The sequence below is a fragment of the Meriones unguiculatus genome, chromosome 10 (genome assembly GCF_030254825.1).
Source record: "Meriones unguiculatus strain TT.TT164.6M chromosome 10, Bangor_MerUng_6.1, whole genome shotgun sequence".
NCBI classification, from domain to species: Eukaryota; Metazoa; Chordata; class Mammalia; order Rodentia; family Muridae; genus Meriones; species Meriones unguiculatus.
Genome location: NC_083358.1, coordinates 61,254,410 through 61,272,228, shown reverse-complemented (window position 1 = coordinate 61,272,228; position 17,819 = coordinate 61,254,410). Strand labels below are relative to the sequence as shown.

General features: G+C 41.4%; 1 protein-coding gene across 2 annotated transcripts in view; it reads left to right on the top strand.

Annotated features, from left to right (window-relative positions):
* The window catches only part of Col24a1 (collagen type XXIV alpha 1 chain), a 249,978-nt gene that overhangs the window by 13,973 nt on the left and 218,186 nt on the right, over window positions 1-17,819 (top strand). For both annotated transcript variants that reach the window (XM_060392579.1, XM_060392578.1), the window contains exons 3-7: window positions 348-1,708; window positions 7,829-7,882; window positions 10,260-10,313; window positions 12,614-12,667; window positions 17,117-17,170. In XM_060392579.1, the coding sequence (XP_060248562.1) occupies window positions 348-1,708; window positions 7,829-7,882; window positions 10,260-10,313; window positions 12,614-12,667; window positions 17,117-17,170 (1,577 nt within the window). The remainder of the gene's footprint in view (window positions 1-347; window positions 1,709-7,828; window positions 7,883-10,259; window positions 10,314-12,613; window positions 12,668-17,116; window positions 17,171-17,819) is intronic.

Below are 17,819 nucleotides of genomic sequence, written 5' to 3'. Positions count from 1 at the left end.
TGTTCCCTCCAGAAGAAAAGGTTTCATTTCAGGAGAAACAGCTACAGGATAGAAGGGTCCCAGTTGAAGTGTAGAGGGCATTCCCCAGCACACAATTTCAGTAGGAAAAAGTAATCCTGCCCTGGTTAGTTGGTGATATCATGAAAGCCATGTGTGAAGAACATGCCACACTTGCTTTGTTCAAGTTGTTGAGGGTTAACACCTCTCTCACTAGCTTTTGCTACCTAGAAATTACTCATCGTTAGCACGTGCTTATGTTGATTGGAAAATTTTGTTTTTATACTCAAACATCTGTATGAATATGTAAGAGTAAGAGCCTTTCTATCTTTCTCTCTTTTCATTTCCAGGCATAGATATTCTTCATCAACTAGGCCTTGGAGGCAAAGATGTAAGATACACGTCATCAGTGATGGCTGTGCCGTCATCCCCACCATTACCTCAGGGGGTCCGTTTAACAGAATGTGGTGTCATTCTGAAAAATAATGCATACATTGAGTCACCTCTCGTGAACATTTTGCCAGTTAGCTTAAGGCAGCCACTAACAATATTGATTGCATTGCAATCACGTAAAGTGAACAATGCCTTTCTCTTCAGCATTCGAAATAACAATCGACTGCAGTTAGGAGTGCAGTTGCTACCTAAGAAACTAATGGTGCATGTTGGAGGAAAGCAATCAGTAACTTTCAACTACAGTGTCCATGATGAACAGTGGCACGCATTTGCCATCACTGTTAGCTACCGAGTTGTCTACATGTTTGCTGAATGTGGAAAGAGATATTTCAGTGGAGAGACTCCTTCTGAAGTTCAGACCTTTGACCTTCATGGTGTGCTTACCTTGGGAAGTATGAATAATAATTCTGTCCACTTTGAGGGAACGGTGTGCCAGCTGGACATCATTCCTTCCACAGCAGCATCGGCCGACTATTGCAGATACGTGAAACAGCAGTGCCCCCCAGCAAACACATCCCAAGAGGAAACAATCCTCCCTCACATGGCAGTAACTCCAACCAGACACCCTGAGCACACGCCCTTGCCCAAAGCACTTGATGAATCAGAATTGCCACAGAAGACATGCGCAGATGGCAAAAGCAATCCAAATAACAGAAATAATAGTTCTGCCACAGTACATGAAAGCCAAGAGCACCAGACACCAAGGTCTCCTTTGATTTCTTTCCATTCAGGAAACATCTCAGCTGTGACTCTTCCAAACTACAGAGTTCAAGCTCAAGAAATCACCACTCAGGAAGAGACAGATTTAAGCCTGCCACTGTCCCATCACCACTCTAATGAGACCAGAATGAGTACAGAGGGGAGATTCAGCCCTCCCTTAGCTGGATCAGATAACGTCACCCACCACGAAGAGGAAGCAGCTGGCCTGCGCCTGCCTAAGAAGGCACCATCTAGGATTGCACACACGAAGCAAGACACAATGACTAATCTCAAGAAGGCTCTCTCAGCCAGTCTACACACCAACGAACTAATGGAAATGGAACGGGTTCTAAATACCACCTTGTACAGAGTGACACATGGGCCCTCTGTGGAAAATCACCTTGAACTAAAGAAGGAAGACGAACTTTACCCAGATGCTACTTATCCCAGTGAAAATAGCTATGAAACCCAGTTTTATGGTTATTATTATTATGAGGATTATAATGCAACGCTTGACATGGACTATCTGAGAGGGCCGAAAGGGGATGCTGGACCTCCTGTAAGTTTTTTTTTTTTTAATCTATGTCTTAATGTACTAACTTACCATGTATTTCAAAGAGGTATCTGGACCATACATCATAGGATGGACCAGATCTGTCTAAGGAATGTACCCTGCCACAGTGAGTGATGTCATACTTTTAACACATCAGCCAGAGAGCAACTCTGCCTTAAATTACATTTTTTTTTAATTGGTAGGCTGAAACATTACTTAATTCTGGGCAAACTGGTGAGGAGACTATATGGTTTTTCTAATTTAGTGGAAATCCAACCAGGATTTTAACTGAAAAGTATGGATTTATATTTTTTTTATATAAATCAAGAACGTGCACCCAATTCCTAGTGATGTTAAAAAAATCATATAAAAGTTAAGTTAGGGGAAAATATAGTAAACATACCAATTAAGAATTCATTTATCAAAATAATTCCTGTATCAAAATGGACTAGCAAAGTATAATTGTTTTGATATAGACATTATTTTGTAGACAATTGCTGGAAATGTTATCGTATTTTCATTTCCATGGTGAATAATGTATTTCATTATCTCTTTAATGATGTAGCCAACTTACAAATGGATTAATATAAGCTCTACCTCTCTTCTATTAACCAACCTACTCTGGGAACAAAAAGATTAGCCTATTCAATGGGGAACCCCAAGCCAATCTGATAATATACAAACAAAATTGAAGCATTGGTCAGAACTTTCCTGCTCTCAATTTCTTCCGTTATGCGGATACGATTGGAGATGAACATTTGAAAAATTCTAAGATCATTTAAAAACTCATTTGAAGTCAGTGCTGCTTGTTTTTGTCTTTAGACATTTGTATATCTTAATTTGCCTGTATATCTTTAGAATTATATTTCAAAAATTTAAGTTTACTAAACATGTCCTATGGCATTGATTTTTATTATTATCTTATTGTGTGGGTGTTTTGCCTGCAGGTGTTTCTATACCACATGAATGTCTGGTGACCATGGTGGCCAGAGAGGGCCACCAATCCCCAGGAGTTACCGACTGTATGAGCTACCATGTGGGTGCTGAGAACCAAACCCAGTTCCTCTGTAAGAACATCAAGTGCTCTTAACTGCTGAGCTATTGCTCTATTACCACCAAGACACTTCTTTATTTAATGAAAATACAACTTGACTCATTAGTTGAGTTCTAGAAACTGACTGGGCTCAGGTGATGCCATGTTCTCAGCTTGTGCTGCCCTGTGGCTATTACTTGAGGCAGTTGTATTCTCAGCAACTCTTCCTAAGGCAAACTGTTGGAGGTTACAGTAAATCCAGTAGATGCTCTGCTGTAGAGAATGAACCTCTTTGCAGTACTGAAAAATAACAACATATTGGTACTGTTGAATTGCTGAGAGTAGGATTAAACAAATACGTACCTCTTACTTTCCCCAGAAAGTCAGTGTAGTGGAATGAGCATTTATCTCCTGATCTGTCTGTAGAGCCCCAAGCAGTTACTACATCTAGATGATTTTTAAAGCAATAATGTGTTCAGCAGACGTTTCCTTAGTCTCTGCTGAGCTCGGGGCGGAAGCAGTGTTTGCTCTGAAGGAACCTATATTTCTTTTTTTTTAATTTTTTATTTAATTTTTATTAATTATACTTTATTCCTTTTGTATCCCCCCATGAGCCCCTCCCTCCTCCCCTCCTGGTCCCACCCTCCCCCCCTTTCTGCATGCATGCCTCTCCCCAAGTCCACTGATAGGGGAGGTCCTCCTCTCCTTCTTTCTGATCTTTTTGTTGTTGTTGTTGTTGTTGTTCTCAATGCAGTTTATTCAGGAACCTTGAACAATCTTCTGACCCTGGGGAAAGCCAGCCCACAGCTTAAAATAGCCTCTGGGTAGCCAACCCCAGCTTGCCTCGTGGGCAATGCAGATAGGTCCACATACAAGGAAGCAAGCCAGATCCTCAGCCTTAGCCAAATATGGAGTTGTTTGTGACAGAGAGCACTCACCATCAGGAAGGTGGAAGGGGGAAACCAGCTCCATCTTTAAGGCGCGGCATTACGCAGCTCTCTACAGTTCCCCCTTTTTGTTTTAGACTCATCAGGCAAGAGTAGAGGTCTGATCTCTGATATTTGAAATAAATTGGGACTTTGTACCAATGTTCATTTAGGTGTCATCCACCCAAAGAGCATCAGACCCGTCTGATACCTTTTTCTCAGAGGTGGGACCTGGGGCATCAACCCGCATGCAATCAGACTTGCTCTTCTCTGGGTCGAAAGCGGCTGACCCTGAGTGCAGTGCTTAGCCTCGCATCCTGAGCATAACATTTTAGCTTTTTATGGTAGCCAACCATGCTTGGGGAGACTGTCCTGCTTCAATGGCTGTAAAGGCCTGAATGATCATGGCTGCATTACACTGTTGTGAGACTCTAATCTTGCATATACACCACAGGCAAACCAAGGAGACCAACACCAGAAGGCCTGCTAACGCTCCCATGCCCGCCCATTTCTTCAGATGATTCATGGCTGCAGCAATCCATGATGATAATCCTGTGGCTAGTCCTGCATCCACTCTGGTAGAATTTGCCGTAACAATGGCCACTCTCAGCTGCTCCATCGTAGTATCGAATTCTTCAGTCCAATTACCAAAAATATAGCCAGACAATTGTTTAGACAGATTTGCAGCACGGGAAAAATTCTCATATTGTATGCTAGTGACACAAAGTCCAGCATACTTGGAACCTATATTTCAAGAAGAAAACTACTGTACATGTGTGACTGTATCTGGCGGTGAAGTGAGGTGCATACTGTTGGGTGCTGGTGACATGGCTCAGCAATAAGAGCGAATATTATATTTAAATCTTTAATTCAGTGTCCACCTTGGGCAGCTCACAACCACCTACAACCCCAGCTCCAAAGGAATCTGAAGCCTCTGACCACTGAAAGCACTACACTCTTAAATGTGCATACATGTGCATGCACACACACACATACATGCATACACACACAATTAAAAACAAATCATATGCTGCTGAAAGACATAATCTCATAAGCTAAATGCTTGGAGTGAAAAATAAGATTTGGGAGCAGATCCCAAACAGATCACTGCTTGTGGCAGGATCTTACGACAGAATAATGTAGCTCTGGGCCTGAAGGAGTAAATACACATGAGAAAGGCAGACTTTACTTCGCAACAAGGGGAAGACAGAGTGGTAGCTGGCACTCATTGATGTGGGTGATGCTCTGGTAGCCCCTCATGTGCATTCTCCTGAATGAGCTTTGTGACATTAGTACAATTGTCCTCATGTTTCAGTGAAAGAAACTGAAGGCCAGAGGAGTTCATTGTCTGGCCAAAATGGCATGAGGATTTGAATACAGATTTTCTGTCTCTAAGGCCAAACTCTCTTATGTTAGCCTGGATAATGACAAAAACCCCAAGCAAGATAGTGTCATATAATGGAGCGTCTTCAACAGTCAAACTGGCAGTTAGGACTTTAGATTGCTCTCAGGAACTTTGTAGATTTCTAAGCAAGAATATTAACATATGAAAGTCAATCTGGCCAGGGTACCCAAAATAGATAGGAAGTTTCTGGTGCCATATTTATGTTGTATGACTGGGACATTATTAGGGTTTGCAGAAGTGAAAATGGGATTCGAGAGATATTTTGAAGAAAGATACATGATAGAGCTTGGACATTGATTGGATCTAGGGTCCAAGAAAAGAAAGAAAATCAGAGATTGTTGTCAAGATTTAATGGTAGTGATATCAATACTGAAAATAAAGATGAGAATGTGCTTAACAGCAGCAGATGATGGTTGACCAGAAGAAAGAGACAAGACGATAAGTAATTCAGTTGAAAGAGTTGAAGAAGCGAAGTCAAGGCTGTGGTATACATTTGATAGTCTTCCATGTCAATTACAGTTGAAATGACAAGGCTGTGCAGTATCTTCAGAGAGCTGTGGAGGAGGGCCAAGACCTGGAGCAGCGGAACTTTGCTTTCTGGTTGTAGGAGAAGAAAGCAGAGTAGTTGAAATGGGTGCAAAAACAATCATGCTTATTACAAAAGCCAGGGGGAAAATAAATTGATCAGAATTACTAAGAGCTACAGAGGAGTTAAAGAATGGGAACTGAGTGGAGGCAGGGAATCCTTTCTTCTGATGAGAAGGATACAGCTGAGCTTGGAGAGTCTTCAGAACTGTGCAAGACTGAAAGTAGATTACAGAGCACAAGGGGGAGAATGAACAGCAGGAGATTTATGTGAACTTGAAGAGGCTGTCTTACTTCTTGATGTTTCTGTGTAAGCCCTGTAACCTGGCCGCTTTCCTACTTTCAGGTGATAGCGCTTTTTAAATCTACATCCCCATACATTTCATTCATGGTGTATTTTAAAATTTATAATTTTATAGACACATAATAAACAAACATATGTATGCACAGTGTGACAATCCAATGATACATAAAATCAAGCTTTTAGGTACTTCTGCCTCCATATCATTGTGTGTGTGTGTGTGTTTAGGTCTTTCACATTCTGTCTTCTAGTTCTTCATGAAATATATGTTATCATAAACTAGCCACCCACTGTACCGGAAGACCCAAAGCATTGTTCCTCGGTAATAGTACCTTTGTATACAGCCTCCTTCCATGTACCCTCCTTCTCCTAACCTCTAGAAATCACTTCACTCCCTTCTTTGAGATTGTTTTATTTATAATTTTAGTTTCTATGCTTGCGTGAAAAATACATGGTACTTTTCTGTATCTTCCAATTCTACCTGTGTGATAAAGTGTCATTGTTATGGCTCAATAACATTTCCTTGCTTCTGTTTCATACCATATTTTGTAACCTAGTCATCTCCTGGTGAGCATCCAGATTGATTCCCTCTTGTATTGGTTGTTGGTAGTGCGGTGATGAACAGGGAAGAGCAAGTTTCTCTTTCCTATGTTAATTTCTTTTGAGTATGTGCACACAGTAGGAGGATAGCTGGATGGTGAGATAAACCTATTTTTAGGTTTTAGTAACGTACTTACTACTTCCTGTAATTGCTATACTAGTTTGCACCCCCACCAAAGTTGACAAGATTTTATTCATTCATGCTGTATTTTGTTTTTGTTTTGTTTTGTTTTTCTTTTTGGAAAAAAAAATACCTGAGGGGAAATGTAGTTTTGTAGTTTTGAGTGAATTTCTTTGAGGACTAGAGAAACTGAATATTTTTCACATGCTTATTAGAGATTTTCATGTAGATGGTTTGTCCAATTTCAGAGATTATTTTGTTGAGAGATTTTTTTAAACTTCTTACATATTCTGTTACTAACTTGTCTGATGAATGCTTTGAAATATTTTCCCATACCGTAGACTATCTTTTCATCCTTTTCATTTAAGATATATTTTTTTAAATTTTTGTGTGTATGAGTGTTTTGCATCCATTTCTGTAGGGACACTGCATGGATATCTGGTGCTTGCAGAAGCCAGAAAGAGCACCGCACCCCCGGAACTGGGGCTGTAGACAGCTTTGAGCCATCAAATGGGTACTAGGAACTGAACCCAGGTCCTCGCAAGTGCAGCCAGTTTCTCTAGTTCCTCCACTTTTGCTTTATAAAGTCATCTACCTTTATTAGTGAGCCCCTGGTTCGTCAGATTTAGTACAAGACAGATTCATTGTGCCTTTATAAGAAGTACCTCATTGTGATAGGTTAACGCATTCAGACCCTTGGTGTAAGTTTTTTAAAAGAGCACAAAATGTTTAGTGCTTTCTTTCATTTCTAAAGTTAAAGTCCTATTTTGAAGTGTGTTTAAAAAATGTGCTTGAGCTCCAGCCCTAAGCTGAATTTCTCCTTCCACAATAAAAATAAATGTAGATAAAAATCACCCACAAAACTACTAGCTATACTCTCTGTAAAAACCAGATAGCATGGCTCTAACTATAAGCCACGGACTTCCCACTGCCATTTCTGGCCAGATTAAAGAGGAGAAGTGATAGAGTTTCACCTCACCCATGCTGATTTGGGTGACCGGTTAATGTTGCGTTGAAACCATTGTCAGCTGGGAGCAGGGAATGGGGAGGGAAGGAAAGGAGTCATTATGGGGTAGGCATCTGATAAAGATTCCTAAGAAACGACACGACACGCTTCCTGTTTATCCCTCCTAACCTTGATGTTTTCTTCCCAAGGGTCTCCCTGGTCCGATGGGAATCCCAGGGCCACCAGGCAAGAGAGGCCCACGGGTGAGTAGACTGACCCCGTTTCTTGCTGTTGGGTAGAAGGGTAACATCCCAGGGTGGGTTTCCCCCCACGTTTATCCTTCTGGAAACCTGAACCTTCAGATTTAGCTCCTCCACCGCACTCCTGTTCGCATGAATGTAGGCAGCCCGAAGAACCCTCCGTAGAAATGTCAAAGACTAGGATCGCATTTAGAGAGTCGCAGCTGCTCTGGTTGGCTCCTTATGTCTTTCTTAGTTATAAACTGATATCCATGTCCTAAGGTTAACTTTGTGAAATGAAGAGGACGAGACTGCCTTAAAGTAGCGCCCTCCCGGGTTACGTAGCAGGAAATCCTGGAGTCATTGAAGGAAAAAAGCTGCCCTAGGGATCCGCAGTAGCTTCTCACATTACACAGGTCCCGGAAAAGATTGATCGCTCTGTTAGAATTAGTTTCCTTCAAGCCTAGAGAAATAGATGTAGATTTTTGCTGAGGAAAGTCTTTCTTCCATAAACTAGAAAAGAAAAATTGTGCACTACGAAGACAGATGCAAATAGCTTTAATGCAACTGACTTTCTTTATATCATGAGCTGTATCATAGGGAGAATATAAAGCCAAAGCTCTGTAAAACATTACTATACGCTTTCTGTAAACCAGAAGACTATGCATCTGAAGGTCAAGACCAACGCACTGTGCTTCAGCTGCTCTTTGGCAGTTTCCAAAACTCTGGAGTTGGTGGCCTGCCAGGCACTCCCAAGTCCCTCCAGTCTTTGCCTGCTTTGTGTCCTCTAGGTCCTGGTTCAACCGTGCTCATTCTTCCTCCTTCTGTGAGGGCGATTCCGGACCTGCTGTTCTGCCCTCAGCCCTTCTTTGCTCTCTTCCTCCTTCACGCTAACGCTCTTATTTCCCAGCAGGGCGAACTTCAGGTTCTGAATCTCCAACTGTACTCAAGACACATGGGTCCCTCCAATATCCATGTCTCTTTGATTTGCCTCACGTGCTATCCTCTAAGTTGAGAACTGTCTGTTTTTAAGACCAGTTACTTAAATTGCAGTTCCATTTTCATCCCTTTCAATCAATTCTCTAACGTGAAAGTTGCAACTTTGCCAATTCTCTCTCCCTAAATTTGATCCTATTTGGCCACAACCAGCAAGTCATTCCTCTCTGAAAAAATCCCAGACTGTAATTGAAACAAGTTTTCCCTAAAGCCATCATCCTGAAGTCTACAGCAACAATTCATTCATTAATCTCCATAGATCTTCCCACCTCCCTTTCTTTCTTAAGATTACCAAGTTCCCTGACTGCAGTGTTTTCATCTTAGTTTCATTCTTATTAAGGCTATCTTCAGTCTCAACATTGTTGAGCCCCGTAGAACAATTTTTCCTGAAGAGACAATTGCTCACTCTATGTTATATTAAGATGTATATATAGAGAATACAGAGGTGAGATTACACAGCCCAAAAGGTACTGCAGACCTGGATGTTTTCAGGCAAATGGACCTCACTTTCTGTGCTCACCGCTGCTGTGAGCTAAATATATAAATAAATAAATAAGAATAAAGTGGCTGTCTTACAAGGTGGTTGTAAGAGTTAGCAATGAGAATTGTCAAGTATGAGTACAGTTCAAGGCGCAAACTAGGTTATCAGGGGATAAACTCAAAGTTTAAATTCAGATTACAGTAATTTGTCAGTAAAGTACAATCAAACTGACAAACATTCAGGCGGCTGATGGAATACTATACAGAATCCTAGACTAGTAAGATAGTGTCTTTTCAAAGATGTTTGAATCCTGAAACTAAATAGCACAAATGCCGATGCAGTTGAAACGACAGCACAGTACTTACGTACTAGATTAGAACCATTGAATGAAATGCTGGGAGGCAGCGTACTATGAATCTTGTGTGCAGTAGTTTCAGCAGCATCGTTAGGAGAGAGATGCCACTTCATGAAATGAGTCCAAGGTTTTAAAAGGAAGGTAGAACAAAACAGATTTAAGAATCACAGGTAAAGATGTGGCAAAGGTAATGAATTATCCCATATGCAAATCTTGACTGCAGAAAGGGATGCACAGGTTGAAGAGTACAGAAACCAAACAATCACACATTGGTAGGCTCCGTGTGCATGGCTTAGGTGGAGCAGTAGGCTGTGTGCTGTGAACAGACGTGGTGGATAATGCTACACCTCCAGGCAACGTTTGATGTAAAAGATGGAATCTAGCATTTAGCTATCTGAATAACATAGCTATTCTTTCCAATATTAAATGTCAAAGGTGGCAGAAGAAATAACATTTATTTTATGTTTATTTTAATTAGGATGTATTATGTAATCGTTATGTGAATGTCAAAGGAAACCCTGTTATTTATGTCTGTTCTAAGAATAATGAGGCGTTTTCACTATTTGCAGGGTATTCCGGGACCCCACGGAAACCCTGGGTTACCTGGGTTGCCAGGCCCGAAGGTGAGCAGCTCCTAATGTCCATTATGTCATTTTCCTGACATGTTAAAAGAATGTTCTCTGCTTTTCCGTCTAGACTTGGGACATAGAAATTCTGACAGTCCTGGGTCATGGTTCTTACAGGATTGTCTGGTAGGTGGTCCTGGGTAGCATAGAAACGTAAGCCAAGTAAGCTATGGGGATCATCCAGTGAGCAGCACCCCTCCGTGTTTTAGATCCTGTTCCCAGGTTTCTTCCCTGCTTGAGTTCCTGCCTTGGTGTCCATCAATGACAAGCTGGGATTGGGACATGCAAGACAAATAAACCCTTTTCCCCTCTCAGCTGTTTGTGTTCAATATTTTATCACAGCAATAGAAAACAAACTGATACCCTGGCTGGATTTTATTGCCGCCTGTATGTACACAATGTCACTGAGTCTAAAGGTGTTTTAAGTTTTGTTTTGTTTTTTTGAGATAAGGGTCCTGCTGTGTTAACATAACTAATGTTGAACTCCTGGACTCAAAAAGTCTTTTTAGCTCAGCCTCCCAAGTGCCTTGGGTGCCTCCACTTTCCTCTATGTCAAGATTATAATTTTTGTTAGTTTTGCTATTTAATGAGTTTGGTTCTTAAATATTAAAATATCATAAAATATACTTCCGAGATCAATAATCTTGTAACTTCTGATGTACGCTGATGTACCACTATAGGCTTGATGGTAGAAATGGTGATGGTATGAACCTCTTAGTTATATTACTAATTTGTAATTAGTAAAATGAAAAGACCAGTGGGTGGGACTTCTCTGATCTTCTCTTCTTAGCCAGTCATCTTGTGAGCTGTTTGGAAGCTCCATAAATCCATGAAAAAAAGATGTAGTTACTTCTCTCTTTCACACAGAGTGAAAATAGCATTTACTATTATCTAGGAGTGGAGAATTACTTATTCTTATCTAAGAATAGCAGGAAAACTTAAAGCTTTAAAGACTCTCCACTGGGTCTTCTATATTTTATGAAATCTGACAATACTTTGACGAAAAGACACATTTCTCTTAAACACTTGGAACAGTCTATTTTTCTATTGATACAACAAAATATCTTAGATGGGGAAGTTTAAAAAGAAGAGCAGTTCATTTTAATCCCGGTTCTATTGTGGCTTGCTTCTGGCTGGCTTCGGCATAACATGGAAGACCGAAGGGGTTGGGGCAAAGGAGCTTGATTTACAGCAAGCTGCCTCAAAGAAGAAGACAGGTCAGCCACTGTGGAGAGATGGCATTCATTATCTATTCATGAGGACTTTGTCCCCAAGACCCAAACACCTCCCATCCACCAACATGCCACACTGAATAATTAAGGCTCAATCTGAGTTTCAGTGGGAGCAATCACAGCAGTATCACAGGAAAAGGTATTTTAATACTGTGTCCAAAACCACTGACTGAAAATTGAAATATAAAAGAACTCACTGACTGAAAAGTGTCTGTTTTAACAACAGAATAGAAGATCCTAACAGAGCGTCTTTTTTAATTTCTTATTTTTTCTTAATCATAAAAGCAATGTCAGTCTGTGCTTTCAAGATTAAAAATATACTCAAGCATAGTCATATGTTAAAATGTTAAGGTTTGAATGAAGCAATTTTCTTTCATTAAACAATTATCACTCCAAAGCTAATATAATAATGATAACTCATTGTGTCTCAAAAGTAGCAAGTTACTGTAAACTTTATTATTCGTGTGTGTTTTTTTTTTTTTTTAAATAAGCTTCAGTTGTACTCGGGAGGTTTTTAGATATCTCTGCTTTTACAAACAAGGCTGAAAATATAAGCTATAAAGCAAATAGCTCAAAAATACTTTTTCTGTATATTTTTTTTATTAACAGTTTTCCACATGAATTTAATGGGTTCTAGTCATTTTCATGCTCAAGTGCCCTTTCTGACCGCCTTCCCTTACCCCCTGGTATCCTCCTCCCAAGAAATCACCCTCCCACTTCACATCTTCTCTGTGTGTGACCCACTGAGCCTAGTCAGATTTCCTTAAACGCGTGAGTGGGAAGCTCTTTACTGGTGCCTGAGTTGCTCAGCAATGGCTACACCACTGAAGAAAGGAAGACCGCCTTTAACTGTCACCAGCTCCTAAAGAAGCACCCCTGCTCCATTCATCTTGAGATGCTGATGGGCTTGGTCTTGCCGTGATAACAAGCTGTTGTGAATTCGTGGTTACAAAATAGTGTTATTTAATGCTATGTGCTGTGTGTAGCACCTGAGGACATGTACTGAGGTCAATAACGCACGTGTAACTAGTGCTTCACTAAGCATCTCTTTAATATCACATCCAGGGCCCCAAAGGAGATCCTGGGTTGTCCCTAGGCCAAGCTGCTTCTGGAGAAAAGGTAATTATTTGTCAATGAAATAAAGATGTTTTCATTTGTTTCTAATATTTAAAAGTAAAGTTCTCCAGGAGGCTGGGAAGATGATTGAACAGATAAAGGGCTTGCTGTACATGCATGAGGACCTGAGTTTGTATCCTTAGCAACCATATTTTTAAAACTAGCATGATGGACACTGCTCGGGTCTGCATCTTTCGGTACTGGAAGGCAAGAAAGGTAAATCCTACGGACTTGCCTCAAATTCCAGGGACCCTACCTAAAAGTGTAAGGCAAACAGTAATGGAGGGGGAAACCCAACATTGCCTCTGGTCTCCCTATGTGCATATGTGAATGAGGGCACTCAAGCACACACACACACACACACACACACACACACCATATACATATACACAAATAAAAATATAATTTTTCCTCCTTAAAATATATTTTTTATTGGACAGCCAAAGAACACAGCGGAAAACTATTAAATTTTAACAAAGAAATATTTGAAGAATTGAGCAAATTATGTTCCATCAGCTTCCTTTTCTGATTTAAGTCTTCTCATTAATTTTGTCAAGTGCCTGCTGTAGCCTGATATTGTGTCAGACAGGATGAACTGGCTAAAATGTTGGAGCTGAATGTGAACTTGTGTGTGTGTGGGATCCTTTAAGACAGGGTCTCTTGTAGCTCAGGCTGGCCTCAAACTCTTTGTGTGTCCAAAAATAACATTGACCCTCCATTGTTCCCCAAGTGCCGGGATTACAGATGGTTGCCCTACCATATCTGGCCTAGGTGTGTTCTTAACCTCAAAGGTTTTAGTGTGTGTGTGTGTGTGTGTGTGTGTGTGTGTGTGTGTGTTTGTGTGTGACATGATAACACCATGTTTTAGGAAAGTTCCAGAGTCTTTACGTGGTAGAAAGGCTAAGTGACTCCCAGAGAGGCAGCCTTCCTATCCTGTCTTGTAGTTGTAAAGAGCAGAGCAGAGCAGAGGTCCATCTACACCTTTGAGTAGTAACCAGCAGAGTTAATGATAGAACAAAGCTTTCTCACTTCTAACCCAGGATGCCTTTCATGTCATCATAATACTTTGAAATTTAGTAAAAACTAATGATTTCAAATAAAGATAGCAACAAGCCAGCAATTGAGAGAAAGATGCTGATTTTTGGTAGAATAAGTAAAAATGGAGTTTTTATTTTATTTTGCTTTGTTATTGAGGAGTTAGTGAGGTTCTTTCTTATTTTTACTTATTACTTAAGTTTGTTATTTGATGATTTCATGCATGTATATAATGCGCTCTGATTTCTCTCACCAGCTACCCTGTCTTAACTCTTCCCTACCCTTGTCTACTACTCTTCTTCTTCAAATCTCTTTTTCATACCCCTGTGTGTTTTGTGACCTACTGTATTTAACTAAGCCATCTGTGTGGCCATGGTTTGGAGTGATCCATTGGAGCCTTGGGGCTCAGCACTCAGTACACAACCGAAGACAATGACTTCCAGGCTCGCAGAATTTATCGATAGCCAGTATTTAGGGAGTAAGAGGTAGGGCCCCACAGGCCCTTCCCACCTTTGATTATTGACTGGGCCAGTGTGTGTGACCCCAGTGCTGAGTCATTGTAGTGGTTGTGTTGCACATACAGGTGGCTTTTCACGGCCCTTTCTCTTCCGGCTCGTACATTCTTCTGCAGTGTTCCCGTGGAGGGGTGGCATTAGCATCTTGTGTAAGGTCGGGCATTCTTAGACTCTTAGACAACCATGAAGGCATTCTCTGCTGTTCACGGGCAGGCTGGTTTTGTGGTTTACAGGGATCAGAGCTGTGTAGGACTGTGGATGCCATTTCTCTCCCAGCTGCCTAATCAGGTATCGAGGCATGATGGAAGCCAGCAGGGAGGAAGTTTCCAGCTTGGCTCCAGCTTGTTTCTTGTATATCTTGCAGCCAAGGTGTGTGACATCTTCAGCCATGCTGCCTTATCCTCTGTTCCAGGGGTGGGTGGAGAAACAAAAGAACAAACAAAAACTGGTGTTGTTTAGGGCCTCACTGACCAGGCACTACTACAGAGCTGTCCCACCCTGGGGTACCAGGGAGTTTGTTACGTGACCCACTGCTTCAAGGTGGCACTCTTTATCCATGCTGGCACCTTCCTTTAATCTCTTTCCCACTTTTACACTGGGTTACGAGGCAGGATTTTTTTGTGCACTCTTCAGTTTGGGTAAACCTCTTTCTCACCCCCTTACCTTTGCGCATGCTTCTCTTGTGTGTTTCTTTGTTTGTGTGACACACAAGACCTGTCTACGGGACCTCAGGATCCTGAGTCCAGAGAATACGGGCAACCGCATTGTGCTGCTGGTGGAGTCTGCAGGAGGATCCTTGGAAAGCTCCTCACAGACGGGCTATGACAAGATGGTCTTGTTTGCTGTTATAGAATTGCAAGTTCAAAATCGTGAACAATTCCAGTGACTGCTGGTTTGAAACCTGATCTTGCAGTTGGATTACAGAAACTTTTATAAACGTAAAGTCACATCAGAAATCCTCAGAAAAATTAATCTAAGGTTTTAGAAATTTTCTCTCTGTCACAGAACTGAATTCTTAGTGTCTAAAATAACACAGAAAAAAAAAAAGAAAGTCTATTTCCGGAAAGACAATGTCTTCACTGACCTAGTCATCATTATAAAGAAAAGTACTAGGAAGTCTAAGAACCAGAAATGCCATCTTTTAAAGTAGCTAAATACAGCTTGTTTACTCTCTTATTAAATGTAGAAATTAGAGGTCAGCTCTGTTCTGATGACTTCCAAATAGAGGCCACAGCTCAGATCTAAGCATTCATATCAAATGGTTGGTTTTATCTTTCTCTGTGATAGAATGACTCAGTATGGGAGTGGAAAGGTGAATCAATGATGTCTCCATTTGAGGTGTTTTCACTTTTGACTTCTGTATATACTAACCACAGTTAATAGTGTAAATAAGAAATGGAGTCAGTGGTAAAATTCAATACCTCACACTGCCACTGAATTTTCAGTGAAACCGAAGTTTAAAAAGGATAGATGCATTTCTCTGCTTTTTGTCCTTCTCAGTGCAAGGGCTGCCAGGCCTTAAGCATGACAGACAAGTGCTGTAGCACCGAAATGTCTCCAGCACTCTTCATCCAGTATACATGCGTGTGTATGTATACCACGTGTGTATGTGTATATGTCCGCGAGTGTGTGTACATGTTTATGTAGACAGTGTGCGTGTGTGAGTATGGCTGTGTATGTATACCCCGTGTGTCTGTGTGAGTGGCTGTATGTGTTCGGATATATGTGTGAGTTTGTGTGTGTATGTGTACTGTGTATGTGTTTGTGAGCATATATGAGTGTGCATGTGTATGTATACGGTGTGTGTGTGCTGTGTGTTCTCTCGCTGTTGGTTTCTGCCTTCTGCTTTGTTGACGCCAGGGACACATTGCTGTTCACCACTGCATAAGCCAGGCTAGCTGATACACAAGCTTTCAGGGACTCTATCTCTGCATCCCATTTTGCCAGGGCTGTCCTACTGTACCCAGCTTCACTTGGGTCTTGGAGATTTTAAATCAGGTCGTCAGGTCATGCATGTGCAGTGGGCACTTTACCCATAGAGCTGTCATACCACGCCTCCTTCGCCTTAATTTTATTTTGAGAGGAAGTGTGTCATTAAATTGCCCAGGCTAGCCTTGAATATACTTTATAGCCCAGGCTAGCCTCAATCCCACTCTACATGCCTAGGCCAGCCTTGACTCCACTCTGCAACTCAAGCACACCATGAATTTGTAATTCCTCAACCTAAGTTTCTGGAGCAAGTAGGATTAAAGACAACATCACCAACCCAGCTGGGAGTGGGATGTAAAGTGATGAAATAAAAGAAAATAATCCAGTCTTTTAGAAACTGTGCTTGTACTTGATTCTCCCTCTTCACACTGCAACAGATTTATTGCAGGCGATCAAATGAAAATCTAACAGGAGACTCTTATTCCTTTCTTCCTTGGGACCGCTCCTCGTCAAGGAGAAGTCAGCTCTAATCCATATTTAGTGGGTTTGCTCTGAGCTGGAGTGGTCAGGGCCATGAAGCCTTTCTGGGAGTGTCACCACACCCAGAGCTCCACCACAGGGAAAATGCTTAGTGCGGCCCTGTGGAATTGTTAAAGAAACTCCTTTATTGACTGTGACTTTGGAGGTGAGGGCATTCTGAGCAAATAAAACAACACAGAAAGGAAGGAATAAAAGCATGAAAGTGGAAAAATATCAGGTAATAAGTGCTAGAAGAAATGAGGAAGCAGTGGGGTTAGGAGCGGAGGGATGCTGAAACAAGTGAGCAAGATGGTGGGAAGGACTGAGAAAGAGAGTTGGAACTTGGGCCAGACTGTCAAGATCAGAAATGTATGTGCCAAGCCTTGTTGTCCCAGATTAAAACCTTAATTTTCTATTTTTTCCATGGTATTAAACCTCTGTGTTTTGTTTACAGGGTGACCAAGGTCCTTTTGGTTTAGTGGGGCCCCCTGGCTTCCAAGGTGAAAAGGTAAGAGTTTTTCTATGACTTAATTGATGGGTGGATCTCAGAGCACTTCTGTGGCTGTAATCCCATGGACACTGAGTCTTACACAGATGTCTTGAATCTCCTACCCCGGGAGAGGAAAATTAATCAGAAAGTCTGCCATGCTAGTCCCGAAACTTGATATACATTAAAGATGAGATTTAGGGAATAATAAAAGACCTTTGAGTTCAATGATGGGAGGCTAAATTCACAGGTAGAACAAAGTAGAAATCAGAGACAGGATGTTAAAGTCCTCCTCTCTTAAGGTGTATTAAGGGCACCTGAACTCTGAGGCTTTTCTGTGTTCTGATCACATGTATGCCAAATGAGGTGCCTATAAGACACTTGGGTTTTTTTAAGGATTCCCGCTTGTTAGTAAGTAATGTCTGCCATGACACATCCGTGAATGTGAACTTGAGAAGCAGTTTGCTGGTCAGACCCTCTCACTGCTGTGACACGTGGCTGAGAGAAGCAGTCTAAAAGGAGGAGGTATTTATTGGCTCGCCGTTCACAGACTTCAGTCCTTGGGCAGCTGGCTCTGCTCTTCCTGGTTTGTAGTGAGGCAGGGCATCACAGTGGGTGCAGCAAGGTTCCTCATGGCAGCCAGGGATCAGAGACAGAGAGAGGCAATGGC